Genomic DNA, 18,122 nt, shown 5'->3' on the forward strand with positions numbered 1-18,122 from the left:
TTTAAAGTTCATATGGAACCAAAAAAGAGCCCGCATCGCCAAGTCAATCCTAAGCCAAAAGAACAAAGCTGGAGGCATCACGCTACCTGACTTTAAACTATACTACAAGGCTACAGTAACCAAAACAGCATGGTACTGGTACCACAACAGAGACACAGATCAATGGAACAGAACAGAGCCCTCAGAAATGATGCCGCATAGCTACAACTATCTGATCTTTGACAAACCTGACAAAAACAAGAAATGGGGAAAGGATTCCCTATTTAATAAATGGTGCTGGGAAAACTGGCTAGCCATATGTAGAAAGCTGCAACTGGATCCCTTCCTTACACCTTATACAAAAATTAATTCAAGATGGATTAAAGACTTATATGTTAGACCTAAAACCATTAAAATCCTACAAGAAAACCTAGGCAATACCATTCAGGACATAGGCGTGGGCAAGGACTTCATGTCTAAAACACCAAAAGCAATGGCAACAAAAGCCAAAATCGACAAATGGGATCTCATTAAACTAAAGAGCTTCTGCACAGCAAAAGAAACTATCATCAGAGTGAACAGGCAACCTACACAATGGGAGAAAATTTTTGCAACCTACTCATCTGACAAAGGGCTAATATCCAGAATCTACAATGAACTCAAACAAATTTACAAGAAAAAAACAAACAACCCCATCAAAAAGTGGGCAGAGGACATGAACAGACACTTCTCAAAAGAAGACATTTATGCAGCCAAAAAACACATGAAGAAATGCTCCTCATCACTGGCCATCAGAGAAATGCAAATCAAAACCACAGTGAGATACCATCTCACACCAGTTAGAATGGCCATCATTAAAAAATCAGGAAACAACAGGTGCTGGAGAGGATGTGGAGAAATAGGAACACTTTTACACTGTTGGTGGGACTGTAAACTAGTTCAACCATTGTGGAAGTCAGTGTGGCGATTCCTCAGGGATCTCGAACTAGAAATACCATTTGACCCAGCCATCCCATTACTGGGTATATACCCAAAGGACTATAAATCATGCTGCTATAAAGACACATGCACACGTATGTTTATTGCGGCACTATTCACAATAGCAAAGAGTTGGAACCAACCCAAATGTCCAACAACGATAGACTGGATTAAGAAAATGTGGCACATATACACCATGGAATACTATGCAGCCATAAAAAATGATGAGTTCGTGTCCTTTGTAGGGACATGGATGAAACTGGAAAACATCATTCTCAGTAAACTATCGCAAGGACAAAAAACCAAACACCGCATGTTCTCACTCATAGGTGGGAATTGAACAATGAGAACTCATGGACACAGGAAGGGGAACATCACGCTCCGGGGACTGTTGTGGGGTGGGGGGAGGGGGGAGGGACAGCATTAGGAGATACACCTAATGCTAAATGACGAATTAATGGGTGCAGGAAATCAACATGGCACATGGATACATATGTAACAAACCTGCACATTGTGCACATGTACCCTAAAACCCTAAAGTATAATAAAAAAAAAAAAAAAGAAAAATTTAATTAAAAACATAACAAGAAAAAAAAAAAAAAAAAAAGAAAATGGCCACTAGTGAGTGCAGAATGAGAGACACATGCGTGTATGGCGGTTTCTCATCCCCTTTATTGACTGACTGGTAGATTGATTGAGATGGAGTCTCGTTCTGTCGCCCAGGTTGGAGTGCAGTGGCACGATCTCGGCTCACTGCAACCTCTGCCTCCCAGGTTCAAGTGATTCTCCTGCCTCAGCCTCCCTAGTAGCTGGGATTACAGGTGCCCACCACCACGCCCAGCTAATTTTTGTATTTTTAGTAGAGACAGAGTTTCACCATGTTGGCCAGGCTGGTCTTGAACTCCTGACCTCAGGTGATCCACCTGCCTCGGCCTCCCAAAGTGCTGGGATTACAGGCATGAGCTACTGCGTCTGGCCTCTCCTTCTCTTTATATGCACACACAGGTACATACCCTTGAGTTGGGGAAAAAGACATTCCCAGGTAAATGGCTCCAGGAACCACTTTCTAAAAAGCATCCATATGGTGAGTTCCTAACAGCAGGAGCTGTATCCCCTTCATTTCTGAACCATCCGCACCTAGCAATATCCAGGTTCTATATCCAATGTTAACAAAGATTTTCTGAGTGGTGGATTCACAGATGAATTTTATTGGCTTCTTTATATTTTTCTGTAGTTAGTTAATTCCCTGCATTTTTCTCAAATGAGCTAATGCATGTAAAGTGTTTTGTAAACTCTAAAGTGCTGCAGAAACTTAAGCAATGTGGTTATGATTACATCATGTACTTTTCAAATCCTAATCTAGGCTTGCTTATTGCTGACTGTGTGGCCGATGTGATCCATCTTGGATGTTCAGCAAGCCTCTGTTGGATGTGCTCAGCCCCTGCATGTTAGGAGGAGTACTGGTCAACGGAGGAGCTCCCGGGACTTCCAAAGTACACCTGCCCTAGTGGGATTGACTAGGGCAGTCCTGGGAAAGAGGCCACCTCCAGCTCTGAACTTCATGGTACCAGTAATGGGATTCAGTGGCATCCACATCCCAAGCTCACCTGCAGCCCTTGCTGCAGTGTTTAAAGGATATTATCTAGGGAATATTGTCATTTACCAACCACAGTGGGTATTGTAGAAAAAAAGTCAGGTGGCTGGGCACCGTGGCTCACGCCTGTAATCCCAGCACTTTGGGAGGCCAAGGAAGGCAGATCATGAGGTCAGGAGATTGAGACCATTCTGGCTAACACAGTGAAACCTGGTCTCTACTAAAAATACAAAACATTAGCTGGGTGCGGTGGCATGCGCCTGTAGTCCCAGCTACTTGGGAGGCTGAGGCAGGAGAATCGTTTGAACCTGGGAGGGGATGTTTGCAGTGAGCCGAGATCACACCATTGCACTCTAGCCTGGGTGACATGTCGAGTGAGGCTCTGTCTCCAACAACAACAACAACAACAAAACAAAAACAAAAACAGGAAAGAAGAAAGTCAGGTATGCTGTCAGACATACCTGTCCATAGGACTCTGGGCCAACCAGATGCCATCCTTGAACGTGCATGTTCATTTCTCCTCTACATGGTGCTTTGCACCTTGATCCAGCTAATACTAACCGGGTACCTACTATGTGACTGGCGCAATGCTAAATGTTTTCAGGTGCATTGCTTCATCAATTTAATCCTTCAACACACACATCTGTTGTACAAAGGAGGAAACTAAGGTTCAGGAGCTTTCAGTAATCTGCTTCAGTGAGCGAGAAGAAGTCCAGGATGGGAATCCAGTCTTCGGACCTCAAACCAGGGACATTTCACTACACAATTACTTCTTCCCAGGGGATGGAGGTGAGAATCAAATGAGATGGTAGAAGACACAATGTTCCGTGAACGAAGCAGGCCATAAAAAACTGTGGTCCCAATGCAGGCAAAAGACGAAAGGAAAAAAGAAAAGCCCACTCAAAAACAGAAGGGAACACATTATAATGCTAACAAAGATTTTCGGAGTGGTGGATTCACAGATGAATTTTACTGGCTTCTTAAACTTTTCTGTAGTTAACTAATTCCCTGCAATTTTCTCAAATGAGCTAATGCATGTAAAAGTGCTTTGTGAACTGTAAAGTGCTACCCAAACCTAAGCAATGTGGTTATGATTATATTATGTACCTTTTCAAATTCTAATTTAGGCTTGCTTATTCCTGACTGCGTGGCTAATGTTATCTCAATGGGGAGACTCTAGCAGTTTAGAAACTGGCCAGATATGGTGGCTTATGCCTGTAATCCCAATACTTTGGGAAGCCAAGGCGGGCGGATCACCTGAGGTCGGGAGTTCGAGACCAGCCTGGCCAACATGGGGAAACCCAGTCTCTACTAAAAATACAAAAGTTAGCTGGGTGTGGTGGTGGGAGGCTACTCGGGAGCTGAAGCAGGAGAACAGCTTGAACCCAGGAAGTGGAGGTTGCAGTGAGCTGAGATCGTGCCACTGCACTCCAGTCTGGGCGACAGACCAAGACTCCATCTCAAAAACAAACAAACAAACAAACAAACAAAAAAGCAAAACAAAAAAACAATAAAAAACCAAAAACAAACAAACAAACCCCCCAAAAAACAAACAACAAAAAAAATCAAGAACAAAACCTGCCTCCTTTTCACCCAGGGTTTAGGTAATTTCTCTGGAGAGCCATGGAGCCGGAGGGAGTATTTCATTAACAGGGTCTGAATGCTACTGTACCCTGCTCTCCGGCCACTGCCACAGGGAACAGAGGGCTCCTGACAAGGGAGGCACAGAAACAAAAGACAGATTTCTCCTCAGATAAAATGCATTTGCTAAATTGCTTCTTTGGGCAGCCAGCTGAGGCAGAGGGAGATCTGGACTCAAGGGAAAATGGCCCGTTAGGCAGTTTGCATTTATTTCTCCTCATCTTTAAGGATAGTGGCCTAGACTGACCTTTCAAGCTGCTGGAAATGATGGCTGGTTATGCCTGAGGATCCAGAGGGGGTACAAGTGCATCCTGCGCTCTGGCCTTAGAGACTTCTGTTCACGGTTGCGCAAACTAAGGAGTGAGATTATGGGGATAACTGAAAAGCGAGACCTGATATCTCTGACACTCATTTTCTATGTCACCTTGAGCAAGTCATGTCTCTGAATTAGTAAGACAAAGGGTTTGGGCTTCCTAAAGTGACTCTCAAGGATCATGCACTCAATGGGTCAGGTCAAGTGGGGAGAGCTTTGCAGGTTCTTTCTCATGTAAGACTCACATCAACTCTATAGATTAGGAACCACTCTTAGTCCTCTTTAGTAGAAGAAGACATTCATCATCTGAAAGGTTTAGCCATTGCTTAAGGTTATACAATGCACGAACAGAGTAGCTGAGATTCAAACCCAGGTGTATTTCCTCTGAATTCTTGCAGGTAACCAAGTCACTACAATGCCTGGTTGGTCAGCCTCTGGGCTTCTTTCTGGTTCTAACACTAAACAATTTTGTGACTGCAGAGGACTCAATACACGTATTTCACGTGGTGGCAGAAACATCCTGTGCTCACCAATATCCATGTTCTCCTCTCTTCCTGGGCACAGAGCTAGGCTGTATCTCCAGTCTCCTTGCAGTTAAGAATAACTCTGTGATAGAGCTCTGGCCATTGGAGTCTGGAAAGGCTCTGGCTAGTACAGGCACCACTCTGAAGCCTTGCTCAGGCACAAACTTTATTCACCTTCTTTTCTTGGCTGACAGCCAGAGCAAGAGAATCCTGTAGAGCAGGCTGGGGTTCTGTGGAGGCAGAGCCACAAGACAAAAGGATCCTGGGTCCTTCAACCTGCAGAAAAGCTACCTGCCAATCATGAACACTCATTTGGACTTTCTGCAAGTAATCAACTTCCAGCAGGTTGAGCCACATTACAGCTGCTTGTGCTACGTTAACTAACAGGCATATTTGAACGCTTGTAGCCTGTAAGTGATGGAGACATAGTAGGATGGACCAATTAAGGAGTCTGGGAGGCCCCGTTTCTTTCTTCCTGTGACACCCCTCCTTCTGATGTCTTGGGGCAATGGGTGAAATCACTGATGGGGAAATTACCACTCAAGCATGTTGCTTTGCACTTTCAACTTGCTTTCACTTTTTGGTGGCTTCATATCCACTATTTCATTTTTCCTCCTCCCCAGTGCTTGCATGAGACAGGCAAGGCTGCCCTTAGGGCCCTCAGTTGACAGATGAGGGCCCAAGGTGCTCAGAGAAGCTGGGGCTCCAACTCTGGTCTCCTGAAACCTAACCCAGAGCTTGTCCCTGTGGTTTCCACAAAGCAGTTACATCTTATTAAGCCACACAGACAGGCAGAAAAAGCTCACGACCTCCCTCGTTGCCTGCTGTGTGTATTAATCAACAAGTTCCAGGAACCCAAAGCATTTTTTACTAAGGAAACCAAACTATGAGTCCATTTTCATTCTTTTGCAGGGAGATAGGCGGCTGCATTCAGGACTGTTGAGTGAAGGTTCAGAGAGGGTCTGCCCAGCCCTGACCTCGACTTGGAGGAGATAAGAAAAAGGCTTGGTCTCCTCCCTCCCAGTTATCAGTATTAATTCACACATCACATACAATTCATAGGCTCTTATTTTATGCCAAGTCTTGTGCTAGGAATGGGGAATGAGCTCCTGCTTCTGCACTTGTATTATTCCTATGGTCTAGGAGGAGAGGCAATGAAGCGAGTCACTAATTACAAACACAGTGCAATCATAACACAGACCTTAATGTTGGGGGGCCTTTGCCATCTGCCACATTGTTCTAAGCTCCTGGCCCTGTCTTACCTTATCGATTCCTCTTAAGTCTATCAGATAGGAATAACTGATTTCCATCTTACAGATGAGAAAACTGAGGTGCAGGGAGTTTAAGCAGATCACCTGGAATCCCACAGCTGGCTGTCCAGCTGGGATTTCACATGAGGCAGCCTCATTCCAGAGCTACCCTCTTATCTACTGTATAAGTAAGAGATGCTACTTGAGAAAGGGAGATCTGGTAGAAAGGAGAGGAAGGGAGGGAGCTGCTTTATAGACAAGGGAGGGCCGAACACCTGGCAAGTGCAGAGAGATGACAACCAGTGCCTAGAGGGGTGAAGTAGGGCTCTGTGTAAGTTGCAGCTGAATAGGATCAAGGCAGCCAGGCCACAAGGGGAAACCGTGGCCCAGACTTGTAGCTACTGAGTCTCTTGATCCCACAGCTCCTCTTCCCTTCACCCTCTCTCTCTGGAGCTTAACACATTCCTGGAGGGTCCTTGGAGACTGGCCTTGAGCATCCTAGCTTGTCTTAGGGTTTTGGGTCTGTCCATCCTGGGCTCTGTTGCCTGCTGCGTGACTGAAGAGTTGGCGACATGTGACTCGCATGTGAGAGCAGGAATGCATTCTGGGCTTTCTCCGGGGTTTTTCTGAGATACAGCTGTTTCCACAGAGCCATCTGTTTCTTGGCATTGCCTTGTGGGGTGATGCCATAAAATGTTATAGAATCTGTTTATATGTGTCTTATTTTTAACTTCTAGTTGAGGTGATGCTGTTGTTTCTTCCTCTTAGTGGGCTTAGTGTCAGAGAATGTAGCCTTGGAAGTGGCCTGTCACCTTCATAGCGTGAGAGAGTTAAGCTTGGAAGCCTTCTTCATTTCAGAGGTGAGGCAGTGATCTCACACCAGTTGAGAGAGCGGGTATCCAAGACAAGCTTTCTAGAAAATACTCGTAACAGTAACTGCCTAGATGGTGCAGCACTTTGAATACTTTAACCCCTTTAACTCTCCTCAAATAGCCTGGTGTGGGTGCATTTACTGATCATTTTACAGATGGGAAAACCGAGGTTCATGTAAGGCTAGAGTTATGCCTAAAGTCATAGATCTGGTCTAGGACCACAGGGTCTTGTTCTGTCACTCAGGCTAGAGTGTGGTGGTGCCGTCTCGACTCGCTGAAGCCTCGACCTCCCAGGCTCAAGTGATCCTCCCACCACAACCTCCTGAGGAGCTAGGACCACAGGCATGCGTGGTTTGCTTATTTTTCATAGAGACGAGGTCTCACTATGGTGCCTGGGTTGGTCTGAAACTCCTGGGGCTCAAGTGATCTTCCTGCCTCAGCCTCTCAAAGTGCTGGGATTACAGGTAGGAGCCACTATGCCCAGCTTGGGCCAAATTTTCTGAGTCCAAGTGGAGGGATGTTTCTGGCACACCACAAATGCTTCAAGAAAAGGACTTGTTATAGTTCATTTGTTCGACAAGATTTATTGAGCACAGATCCGGTGCCAGGCACTCTTTAATGAAGATGTACTGATGAATAAAACAGATAAAAAGCCCTGTAGTCACAGAGCTTACATTCTAGTGGGTAGAGACATAATCAACAAAAATAAATAAGTCATGAATATATTAGTGATAAGTACTATGGAGAAAAATGAAGGAGCCCTGGAGAGAGGGAGTGCTGGGGTATGGGACAGGCATTGCAATTTTAGATAGAGGTGCATTTTAAATAGTCATAGAGAGACCACTCAACTATGAATCAGGGCTTGATACCGGCTTCAGCTCTGCCACCAACCTGTTCTATGAATTCACCTCTCTGAACTTCTACTTCCTTCTGTATAAAATGGAGATAACAGCAGTGGCTCACGCCTGTAATCCCAGCACTTTGGGAGGCCGAAGCGGGTGGATCACGAGGTCAGGAGTTCAAGATCAGCCTGGCCAAGATGGTGAAACCCCATCTCTATTAAAAATACAAAAATTAGCCGGACATGGTGGCAGGCGCCTGTAATCCCAGCTACTCAGGAGGCTGAGGCAGAGAATTGCTTGAACCCGGGAGGCGGAGGTTGCAGTGAGCCGAGATTGTGCCACTGTACTCTAGCCTGGGTGACAGAGCGAGAGTGTCTCAAAATAATAATAATAATAAAATAAAACAAATAAATAATAAAAAAGGAGATAACAGGAAGTACCTTGAAGGGTTAGTGAAAGAGTAAGAAAACCGTATCCATATAACAACTAGGAGAATTGTGGAATAACCTGGATATATGTAATAATGTAACTTACTATTACATTAATATGACATACATAGCAACATCCATTTGGGAAGCACTTCCTTGTCTTGTGGCTTTAGAGTTAGGTAGACCTGGTTTCTAATCTTGGCCCCAGCACTTAGGAGTTGTGTGGCCTTGAACAAGTAAATCATTTCTTTGAAGCCTTCCTTTCCTTGTCTGTGAGATGTGACTCATAATGACTCCCTTCCTTTGTGGTGAAGATTAAAGTTGTATTTCCCTTTCTCTTTCTTTCCCTGCAGAAAATTTCCAATTCCCAAAAGCTAGAAGCAAGCAGAGAAAGGTCTTAGAACAGCACAAAGAGCTGTGCTCATGCAGGAGAGACCAGAATGACTAATACCTATCCGGCAGGCTTTGGTTCCCTGCTATCACTAGGAGGCTAGCAGACCAATACTGATTACTCAGAGTGCTGTTTTGAGGAGGATAAAGAAGTTGGGCATAGGTGAACAATGCAGTCATCAATTAGTGATGTCTGCTGTGGGCAGGGGATGGAGACACTGGCTGTTGACTTACAATTCCATATACATTCAAAAATTCATTGGTATCCAGTGTTATTTTTTTTTGTAGTTTGTGGATGTTTGGTATGTTTCATAATCTAGCTTTTAACATAACAGATCATTCTTTTACCATCAGTCTTTCTAAATTAAATACCTTTGTGGGTTTTTTTTTGTGGGGGGAAGGGAGCGTTGGCTGCCTTGGAAAGAAGAAACAAGGAGGCGAGCCCAGAAAGGGTTGTTCTGAAGCTGATAAGCACAAAGTGACAGCTGTCAGAAAGGAATCCACAGAATAAGCAGTGAATAGTCTGGGGCCATTTCCTGCCAGGTTAAACAGTGTCTTTCCTCCTCTGGCCAACCCCCCGTCCCCCACATCCTCCAGCCTTTTCAGTGCAACTGTAGTCATCAAATACTGTAAACTCAGTTTAATACTAAACTGAGTTTAGTGTTTGCTTACTAAAGGAAGGGCATACACTTTAGCAGCAAGTTTCCTGTCCACATTGGTTAAAATTCATCTATTTTAATGGTTTTTGCATTTAAAAAGATGAGGTTCCTTTAGTTGGAAATTCTCTTAGGTGGAGCAAGACCTTCTTGATGATAAAGCATCACCCTACAAATACGATACTTAGGGAGCATTGTATGTTTCTAAATAGCAAACTGAATGGAAACTTTCTATGCTATCTTCTGGGCTGTCAGGTACTAAGGAGGTGGAAGGATCCTTATTTCCTTATGTTTCATTAAAAAAACAGAACAACAACAACAAAACCCAACAAAACCTAGACTCCAGAGGACAGGGCTCAGATCAGTGGGTTATTTACAGAGGGGAACATTTCAGCCCAACATGAGGTAGAACAGATTAGCATCTGGAGCTTTCCAATGGCAAGGTAAGCTGCCTTGGAAGGTGGTGAGCTCCCTGTCTGTGGGAGGATTCCAGCAGAAGCCAGATGCAAGCCTATTAGGGATACTGTGGAAGGATTCTGAATAGATAAAATGGTAGAGAATAGCTCTGATTATCCAACTATGTTCTGGGAGAGTCCTGGGGTTTCTTGGATATTCTTTTATAAATTTAATTTAATTTAATTTAATTTTAGGGACTGGGTTTCACTCCATCACACAGGCTGGAGTATAGTGGATCCATCATAGCTCGCTTCAACCTTGAACTTCTGGGCTCAAACAATCCTTGTGCCTCTGCCTCCAAAAGTGCTAGGATTACAGGCATAAGCTACTGCACCCTGCCATTTCTTGGATATTCTTGAGGGGCTGGGTTGCTGAGGAAAAGGCAGAGAAATGCTAAGGTATAGAATTCTAACCTCCATCCCTATGTCAATCAGTCAACTCATAATAACCAATGCATACCAAATGCTTACCGCACTACATAAAGAATTTACAAGTTCCAGGGAGAGATGCCCAAACTATGAGAGACAAGTGGCTGTGGCCAGTTAGCTACTGTCATTCCATAGCACTGGGGGAGCCTGTTCTCTTGCAAATCAAACTGTCTTGTCCTAGAGCAAGTAGCCCAACCAGTGGCTCTGAAATGGGGCTCTGCCCCTCACATCTTGGCTACTTGATGAAGAATTGCATCCCTGACTAGATGTATTTATTTTTATTTTTATTTTGGCAGCAAGGTAAACCAAATGGCCTCTTCTTCCTACCCTGAATTTCTGAATTGGTGGGGATACTTGGGATTGTTTGACCTACAGCAAATGTGACACCCCCTCACATGCTTTACAGACAGATTTCTCAGAGACTCTACAGGTTCCCTTCTCTGCTAGGTCTTTTTACCCGAGTTGCTAATAAAACCTGAAGCCTATGTGTGGAACAGTGGATTATGATCACACAGGTCAGGCATTGGGGTCTGTGAAGAAACTCATTCCAAGGCACACTGCGTTCCTGGTGCCAAGTCCTTCTTTTTTGGCCTTCAATTGTCCATAAAACCCCATGGCAATGGTGTCATGTACCCATTTCTCAGATGGTAAACCTGAGGCTCACAGCATTTAGGTGACTTATCTGAGGTCATGTGTCTATTAAATGAGCGATTCCGATTACCAGAGAGCTCATACTCTTATTGTCATTATCAATTTCCCAGTGAAAAAAATTAAAATAATGCAAAAATTAACTTGTGCAGCTCTTTCTTTCCTTTCTTTCTCTTTCTCTTTTTCTTTTCTTTCTTTCTTTCTTTCTTTCTTTCTTTCTTTCTTTTTTTCTTTTTTCTTTTTTTTTTTTTTGACGGAGTCTTGCTCTTATTGCCCAGGCTGGAGTGCAATGACATGATTTCGGTTCACTGCATCCTCCGTCTCCCAGGTTCAGGCGATTCTCCTGCCTCAGCCTCCCGAGTAGCTGGGATTACAGACACACGCCACCATGCTCAGCTAATTTTTGTACTTTTAGTAGAGACGGGGTTTCACCGCGTTAGCCAGGCTGGTCTTGAACTCCTGACCTCAGGTGATCTGCCCGCCTTGGCCTCCCAAAGTGCTGGGATTATGGGCATGAGCCACCGCACCTGGCCTGTGCAGCCATTTTTATAGTTCTCACACTGCCTTCACTTGAATCTGAGCTCCCAGCAGGTCCTTGAGTGATCATGCTTGTGTTCGCTGCTGGTCTCCAGTGCTCATGCTGCTCCCTCCTTCCCTCCCACTAAGTTTACCCTTCAGACTCCTTCACTCCTCCTTATCATCCTTTAAATCTCACCTCCTCCAGGAAGTCTTCCTTGATGCACCTTCTCTCCCTAGTTGTGTAAAATGCCCTTCCCGTGTGCTCTCAAAGCACTACCACTATTCTGGCACTAATCACACCACTTAATAATCCTCTGCTTGTCTGTATCCCTCACTCAACAGTCAATGCAAGAGCCGAGCTTCAATCTGCAATGCTGCCTGCTGGAACACTAGCCCTGTGTCTGGCAACTAAGTGAATGATCAACTGGGTGGATAATACGGTTTGGCTGTGTCCCCACCCAAATCTCATCTTGAATTGTAGCTCCCATAATTCCTACATGTTGTGGGAGTGGGAGTTAACTGAATCATGGGGGCAGGTTCCCCCCATACTGTTCTCATGGTAGTGAATAAGTCTCATGAGATCTGATGGTTTTATAAGGGAAAACCCCTTTCCCTTGGTTCTCATTCTTTCTCTTGCCTGCCACTGTGTAAGACGTCCCTTGCTCTTCCGCCACGATTGTAAGGCCTCCCCAGCTGTGTGGAACTGTGAGTCAATTAAACCTCTCTCCTTCATAAATTACCCAGTCTCGAGTATGTCTTTATCAGCAGCATGAAAATGGACTAATACAGTGGATGAAAGGAGTCTTAAGTCACTTAGACACTGCCATCAGAGCCTGCTCCCATCTAGGATCTCAAGTCCAAAGAAGAGGTTCCTGACTTGGTTTCTTTCAGACTCACCACCATCTGTGCACTTATCACAGCTCTAATGACCTCTTCCCACAGAGCTGGGAGCATCGGCTTTGGGTTGGATCCAAGATCATACCCTTTCCCTCCGGTTGTGTCTGCAGATAACACTTGACATGCTGTGGAGGACCAGGTGGTAAACTCCCTACAGAGCCGTGGTTCAGGAGTGCAATGTTTACAGACTCTCTCTTTGCCCCAGCTCCAGCCCCAGCCCCAGCCCCAGCCAGCAGAGGAACGGGGCTGGAGGAGGGCACAGGAACCTGCTTGTCTTGACGTTTGAGTGCTAGCTGCACCTGCTCCCATGTTCTTAGCATCCACGAAACAATCCATCTGCTCTCTCCATTCCCACCGCTACAGTCCTAGATCAGAGTCCCATCCATCATGTTTTTGCCTGGGATGGGACAACGTCCTTATTTGTTTAGACGGAGTCTCGCTCTGTCGCCCAGGCTGGAGTGCTGTGGCGTGATCTTGGCTCACTGCAAGCTCCGCCTCCCGGGTTCATGCCATTTTCCTGCCTCAGCCTCCTGAGTAGCTGGGACTACAGGTGCCCGCCACCACACCTGGCTATTTTTTTGCATTTTTAGAGAGATGGAGTTTCACCGTGTTAGCCAGGATGGTCTCGATCTCCTGACATCATGATCCGCCTGCCTCAGCCTCACAAAGTGCTGGGATTACAGGTGTGAGCCACCACGCCCAGCCGGGGCAATGTCCTTTAAGTGGTCCCTCCAGTTTTGTCTTTTTCATTTCATCCTCTACCTTGAGTGATTGTTCTCTAATATAAATCTGCCCATCACTAAAACCCTTCGGTGGCTCCTCACTGCCCTGAGGAGAAACTCCAAGCTTCTCAGCACAGTCAGGGCACCTCCTGGTCAGCTTTGTTCCTAGCCATGCCCCCAACATGCCTGTGCTCTGGTACACAAACTTCCAGCATGTTCTCTTTTAATAGTTCACTTCTTCATCTGCTCTTCCCTTTATCTGGTGGTACTTCATTCTTACTTCTTAAATTTACTTAGGACATTCACTCAATAAATATTTATTAGGTGCTTATTATGTGCTTGGTTCTAGCCTATGCTAGGATGGAGAACCTCAGAGGTGAACAGTACAAAGTCTTTAAGAGTCTTATGTTTTGGTATTACATTTATGAAAAAACGTAGGAAACGAACATGTGAACCAGGTAATTGTAAACAGGAGTAGATGCTCTGACAAAAAGAAAACAGGGGCTGGGTGCAGTGGCTCATGCCTGTAATCCCAGCACTTTGGGAGGCTGAGGCAGGTGGATCACCTGAGGTCAGGAGTTTGAGACCAGCCTGGCCAACACAGTGAAACCCTGTCTCTACTAAAAACACAAAAAAAGTTAGCCGGGCATGGTGGCAGGCACCTCTGATCCCAGCCACTTGGGAGGCTGAACCAAGGAGAACTGCTTGAATCTGGGAGGCGGAGGTTGCCGTGAGCCGAGATCGTGGCACTGCACTCCAGCTGGGGCGACAGTGCAACATTCTGTCTCAAAAAAAAAAAAAAAAAAAAAAAAAAAAAAGCCGGGTGCAGTGGCTCACGCCTGTAATTCCAGCACTTTGGGAGGCCGAAGTAGGTGGATCATGAAAGAGATCAAGACCATCCTGGCCAACATGGTGAAACCCTGTGTCTACTAAAAATACAAAAATTAGCTGGGCATGGTGGCGTGCACCTGTAGCCCTGGCTACTCAGGAAGCTGAAGCAGGAGAATTGCTTAAACCGGACAGGCGAAGGTTACAGTGAGCTGAGATCGTGCCACTGCACTCTAGCCTGGCGACAGAGCAAGAATCTGTCTCAAAGAAACAAACAAACAAACAAACAAACCAAAAAACAAACAAAAAAACCCACCAAACAAAAAGAAACAGGGCATGTCATAGACAGTGACTTAATGGGTTACTCTGTGTGGGGGTAGGGGATTGGAAAGTTTCTGTGATGTCACAGCTGAGACATTTAAACACAGAGGGTCAGGGTGTTCCTACCAGTGGGAACAGTAAGCACGAAGGCCCTATGGTGAGCCCGGAATGTAGAAGGCACAGAAAGGAGGTGGATGTGGCCCATGCACAGTGGTCAAGGGAGAGAGGAGAGAGAGACTGGTATGACAGCCATGGTGACTGCTTAGAAAAGGCTGCTCTCTCATTCACGGGCCTCCTGGGCCTGGACGGCCCTTCCTGTTGGCATCTCTAAGAGTTGTTAAGCGGCAGGCCACTTACATACAGGGGCGGGCTCAGTCTCTAAGTTCAACCCCCGTGATCTAATGGCTCCTGGCAGATGGCCAGCATTCCCACATTCTTCCTGAGCAAATAAATATGGTCACCGATTCCGAGAAAGACCACCGACGACTTCCTCACCTCGACGATCCCCCCAGGGGAAGGAGATGGTAGGAAAAGCTGGTGAGTCACTCATAAAAGGAGTCTCATTTCTTATGACACTGAGCAGCAGCATGGCACGGAAACGCACCGATACAGATGATTAACTGACGGCTTCATCCTGCAAGGCTTTTTATGGGAGCCTTCTCCACGGAGGGGGGAAATAAACGAGGTACAAGAACAGTTTCCATTTAACGTTTGGAAAAATGTGCCGAATGGGCACTCAAATCTTGATGATGACAAATACTGATGTGAGCAAAGAGAACTGAAGGAACAACTGAAAGAACATTGTTTGTTGAGCCTCTAAGTGCTTCCCAGAATCTGAAAGAGTACGAGTGCTTAATGGATTTCTTTCCTTTATCACCAGATGCGAAGGGGGGCAAATGTTGAGAAGACCTCCAGGGTGATGGGGAGAAGGGCCAGAGCCAGTGGCGATCCACTGTGACTTGGGGACCCAGTCACAGAGAGCAGGGGTGCACTGTGACCAGGGTCATCCTGATAAAAGGCCAGGCGAGTACATGCCTCTGGTCCTTCCATAGGTGTCCTTCCCTGCCATTGGGAGCCTAAAAGAATTCTCACTACATCCAAAATAACTATAAAAAATAACTATAAAAACAGCAACAACAACAACAATAAATCAAAATTCTGAATCTGAAACCCAACATACAACCTCTTACCAATCTGGCTCCTGCCTACCTGAGCCCTCCCTCCCCACCAGCACCTGGGCACACTGGCCATCCTTCTGTTCCACACCCCGAACCTGTCCTGCCTCAGGGCCTATGCACCAGCTACTTCCTCTACCTGGAACGTGCTCCCTTTGCTCTTCTGTGGGAGGCTCGTTCATGTCATTTAGGTTTTAGACTAAATGTCACCTCCTCATAGAAATCCTTAAACCAACGGAGCTACTCACTAATACTTTGTTATGTAGCGGTTGCCACTGGCTGATCATTGTTTTCTGAGAGTTTAGTTATTAACTGTGTCTCCTCTACCAGAATATAAATATCATGAGATCAGGAACCAAAGTCCTTTTTCACCTATGAATACTCAGTGTGCAGAACAAGTAGAAGGTCCTCAGTAAATGTTTGCTGCCTAAAGGAATGAACCAGGTACTTTTGTGTCTAATACTAAGGGTCAAGGAAAGAGCAGAGTGCAAATATTGACTATGCATCTAACACAGGGCCAACACCAAGCTAGGTGCTTTGCATGCAGCTTTTCAGCTACTCTCAAAACATCCCATGTAAGTTTGTTGTTGTTGTTGTTTTTGAGACAGAGTCTAACTTTGTTGCCCAGGCTGGAGTGTAGTGGCATGATCTTAGCTCACTGCAACCTCCGCCTGCTGGATTCAAGCAATTCTCCTACCGCAGCCTCCCGAGTAGCTGGAATTATAGGTGCCTGCTACCATGCCCAGCTAATTTTTGTATTTCTAGTAGAGATGGGGTTTCACCATGTTAGCCAGGCTGGTTTCGAACTCTTGACCTCAGGTGATCCGCCCGCCTCAGTCTCCCAAAGTGCTGAGATTATAGGCGTGAGCCACCGTGCCTGGCCCCACAGAAGTTTTTATTCCCCATTTGACAGTTGAAGAAAATGAAGCACAGAGGTTGAGTCACTTATTTGAGATCACACAGGTAGTAACTGGAAGGAATTAAAGCCAAACCCAGATCAGCCTGACTCCCCACGCCCTGCTCTTTCTGTTAAAGTGCCTCTTCTCTATATCCTAAGAACTCACAACCAGTCTCAACGTTGCTCCTTGTTTCCTGTGGGACCATGGGCAACCTGCCTAATCTCTCTGTGCCTCAATTTACTCAACTCTAAAAAGTGGGTTTCGGCTGGGCGTGGTGGCTCACAACTGTAATTCCAGCACTTCGGGAGGCCGAGGCAGGCAGATCACGAGGTCAGGAGATTGAGACCATCCTGGCTAACACAGTGAAACCCCGTCTCTACTAAAAATACAAAAAATTAGCCGGGTGTGGTGGTGCATGCCTGTAATCCCAATTACTTGGGAGGCTGAGGCAGGAGAATCGCTTGAACCTGGGAGGCAGAGAGCCGAGATCATACTGCACTGCAGCCTGGGTGACAGAGTGAAACTCTGTCAAAAAAAAAAAAAAAAAAAAAAAAAAAGTGGGTTTCTAGGAACATCAAATGAGATACAGCCTATGAACAAATTATAAGTGGTGAAGAAACAGAGAAACAGGAATAGCTATAGTAGACTGTAGCTATAGTGGTGACTTAGTACCTACCTAATACTGTCTTCACCCATGCTTACCCTAAAGGAGCCAGTTACTCGTGAAAAGCTCTTTTTGTGTTTCCCCATGCACTGACTACACTGAATCCTGGGTCTCCCATGTGGGTATCATGTCCACAAAAACGCTGGCGTTTCCTGGCTATGAGAGACACTTGATCTTTCCTTTCACTGGTGGTTTTGTTCATTCTGTTTCCTCTGCTTGGAAACTCACTTCTGACTTCACCTCGCCTGGACCAAACATACCCTGTCTGCATCCACAGTGACGAGCATGCAAAAGACCCGCTGGTGTACCTCTCTCCCCGACTAGACGGTGGACCCTGGGCATTGTGTTCATCTAGGTCCTGCCATGAGCCTGACGTAGAGCCTGGCATGGGGGAGGTCCTTGATGGATGAGCAGAGACGCCGCCCCTTCCCTGTCCAGCCTTGCGAGCCACTTACGTTTTCACTGTTGACATCAGCCTCACTGGGGCAGCCAAACAGTTCCCGCCTCAGAAGATTGCCGTCATACTCCAGGAAGGTCAGGTAGAGGTTGCGAAAAAACTCCACGTGCTTGTTCTTCACCCGGAGCTTCTTGGGGGAGTTCCAGTGAATGACCTGGCAGGGAGATAAGGAAGTAGTCAGGTATGGCGGGGGTGGGGTGGGGGTCCCTCACACCTGTAGGAAGCCACGGCTCAGCACTGGGCTAAGCATTATTTGAGGGTCTGCTCGTTCACTCATTCAACATTTTAGCAGATGGTTAAGGATAAGGGCTCTGGGGCCAGGTCACCTGGGATCAAACCCTGACTCTGCTTTAGGTAGTCCTTTAATCTCACACAAGTGACTGAATCTCTGTGCTTCAGTTTCCTCATCTGTGAAATGGGAATAATCTGTGCCAGTTACTACTTGTCATCTCTCAGCCCTAAGATGTGATCTTAGGCCACGACTCTGCAAACCCTAATTCTGCTTGGCCACCTGCTGCCTGTAGGTGCCACCCAGAGGGAGCATGACTGGGACATGAAGGGTCTGGAAGGGGAGAAAGGCGCTTGCTCCTCCTGCTGCTTTCTGTCCCTGTGGGCATCACCCTAGTCCCATTTTTTCAGCC

The 18,122-nt window shown here is 46.0% G+C and overlaps 1 protein-coding gene across 6 annotated transcripts in view; it reads right to left on the bottom strand.

The window, feature by feature from the left end:
* The window catches only part of LARGE1 (LARGE xylosyl- and glucuronyltransferase 1), a 641,552-nt gene that overhangs the window by 49,604 nt on the left and 573,826 nt on the right, over positions 1–18,122 (bottom strand). For 5 of the 6 annotated variants that reach the window (XM_055254495.2, XM_055254491.2, XM_055254492.2 and 2 more), the window contains one exon: positions 17,480–17,635. The exons of the other annotated variant lie outside the window; for it this stretch is intronic. In XM_055254495.2, the coding sequence (XP_055110470.2) occupies positions 17,480–17,635 (156 nt within the window). The remainder of the gene's footprint in view (positions 1–17,479; positions 17,636–18,122) is intronic. 6 annotated transcript variants of the gene reach the window in all.

The sequence above is a fragment of the Symphalangus syndactylus genome, chromosome 18, assembly GCF_028878055.3.
Source record: "Symphalangus syndactylus isolate Jambi chromosome 18, NHGRI_mSymSyn1-v2.1_pri, whole genome shotgun sequence".
Taxonomy (NCBI): domain Eukaryota; kingdom Metazoa; phylum Chordata; class Mammalia; order Primates; family Hylobatidae; genus Symphalangus; species Symphalangus syndactylus.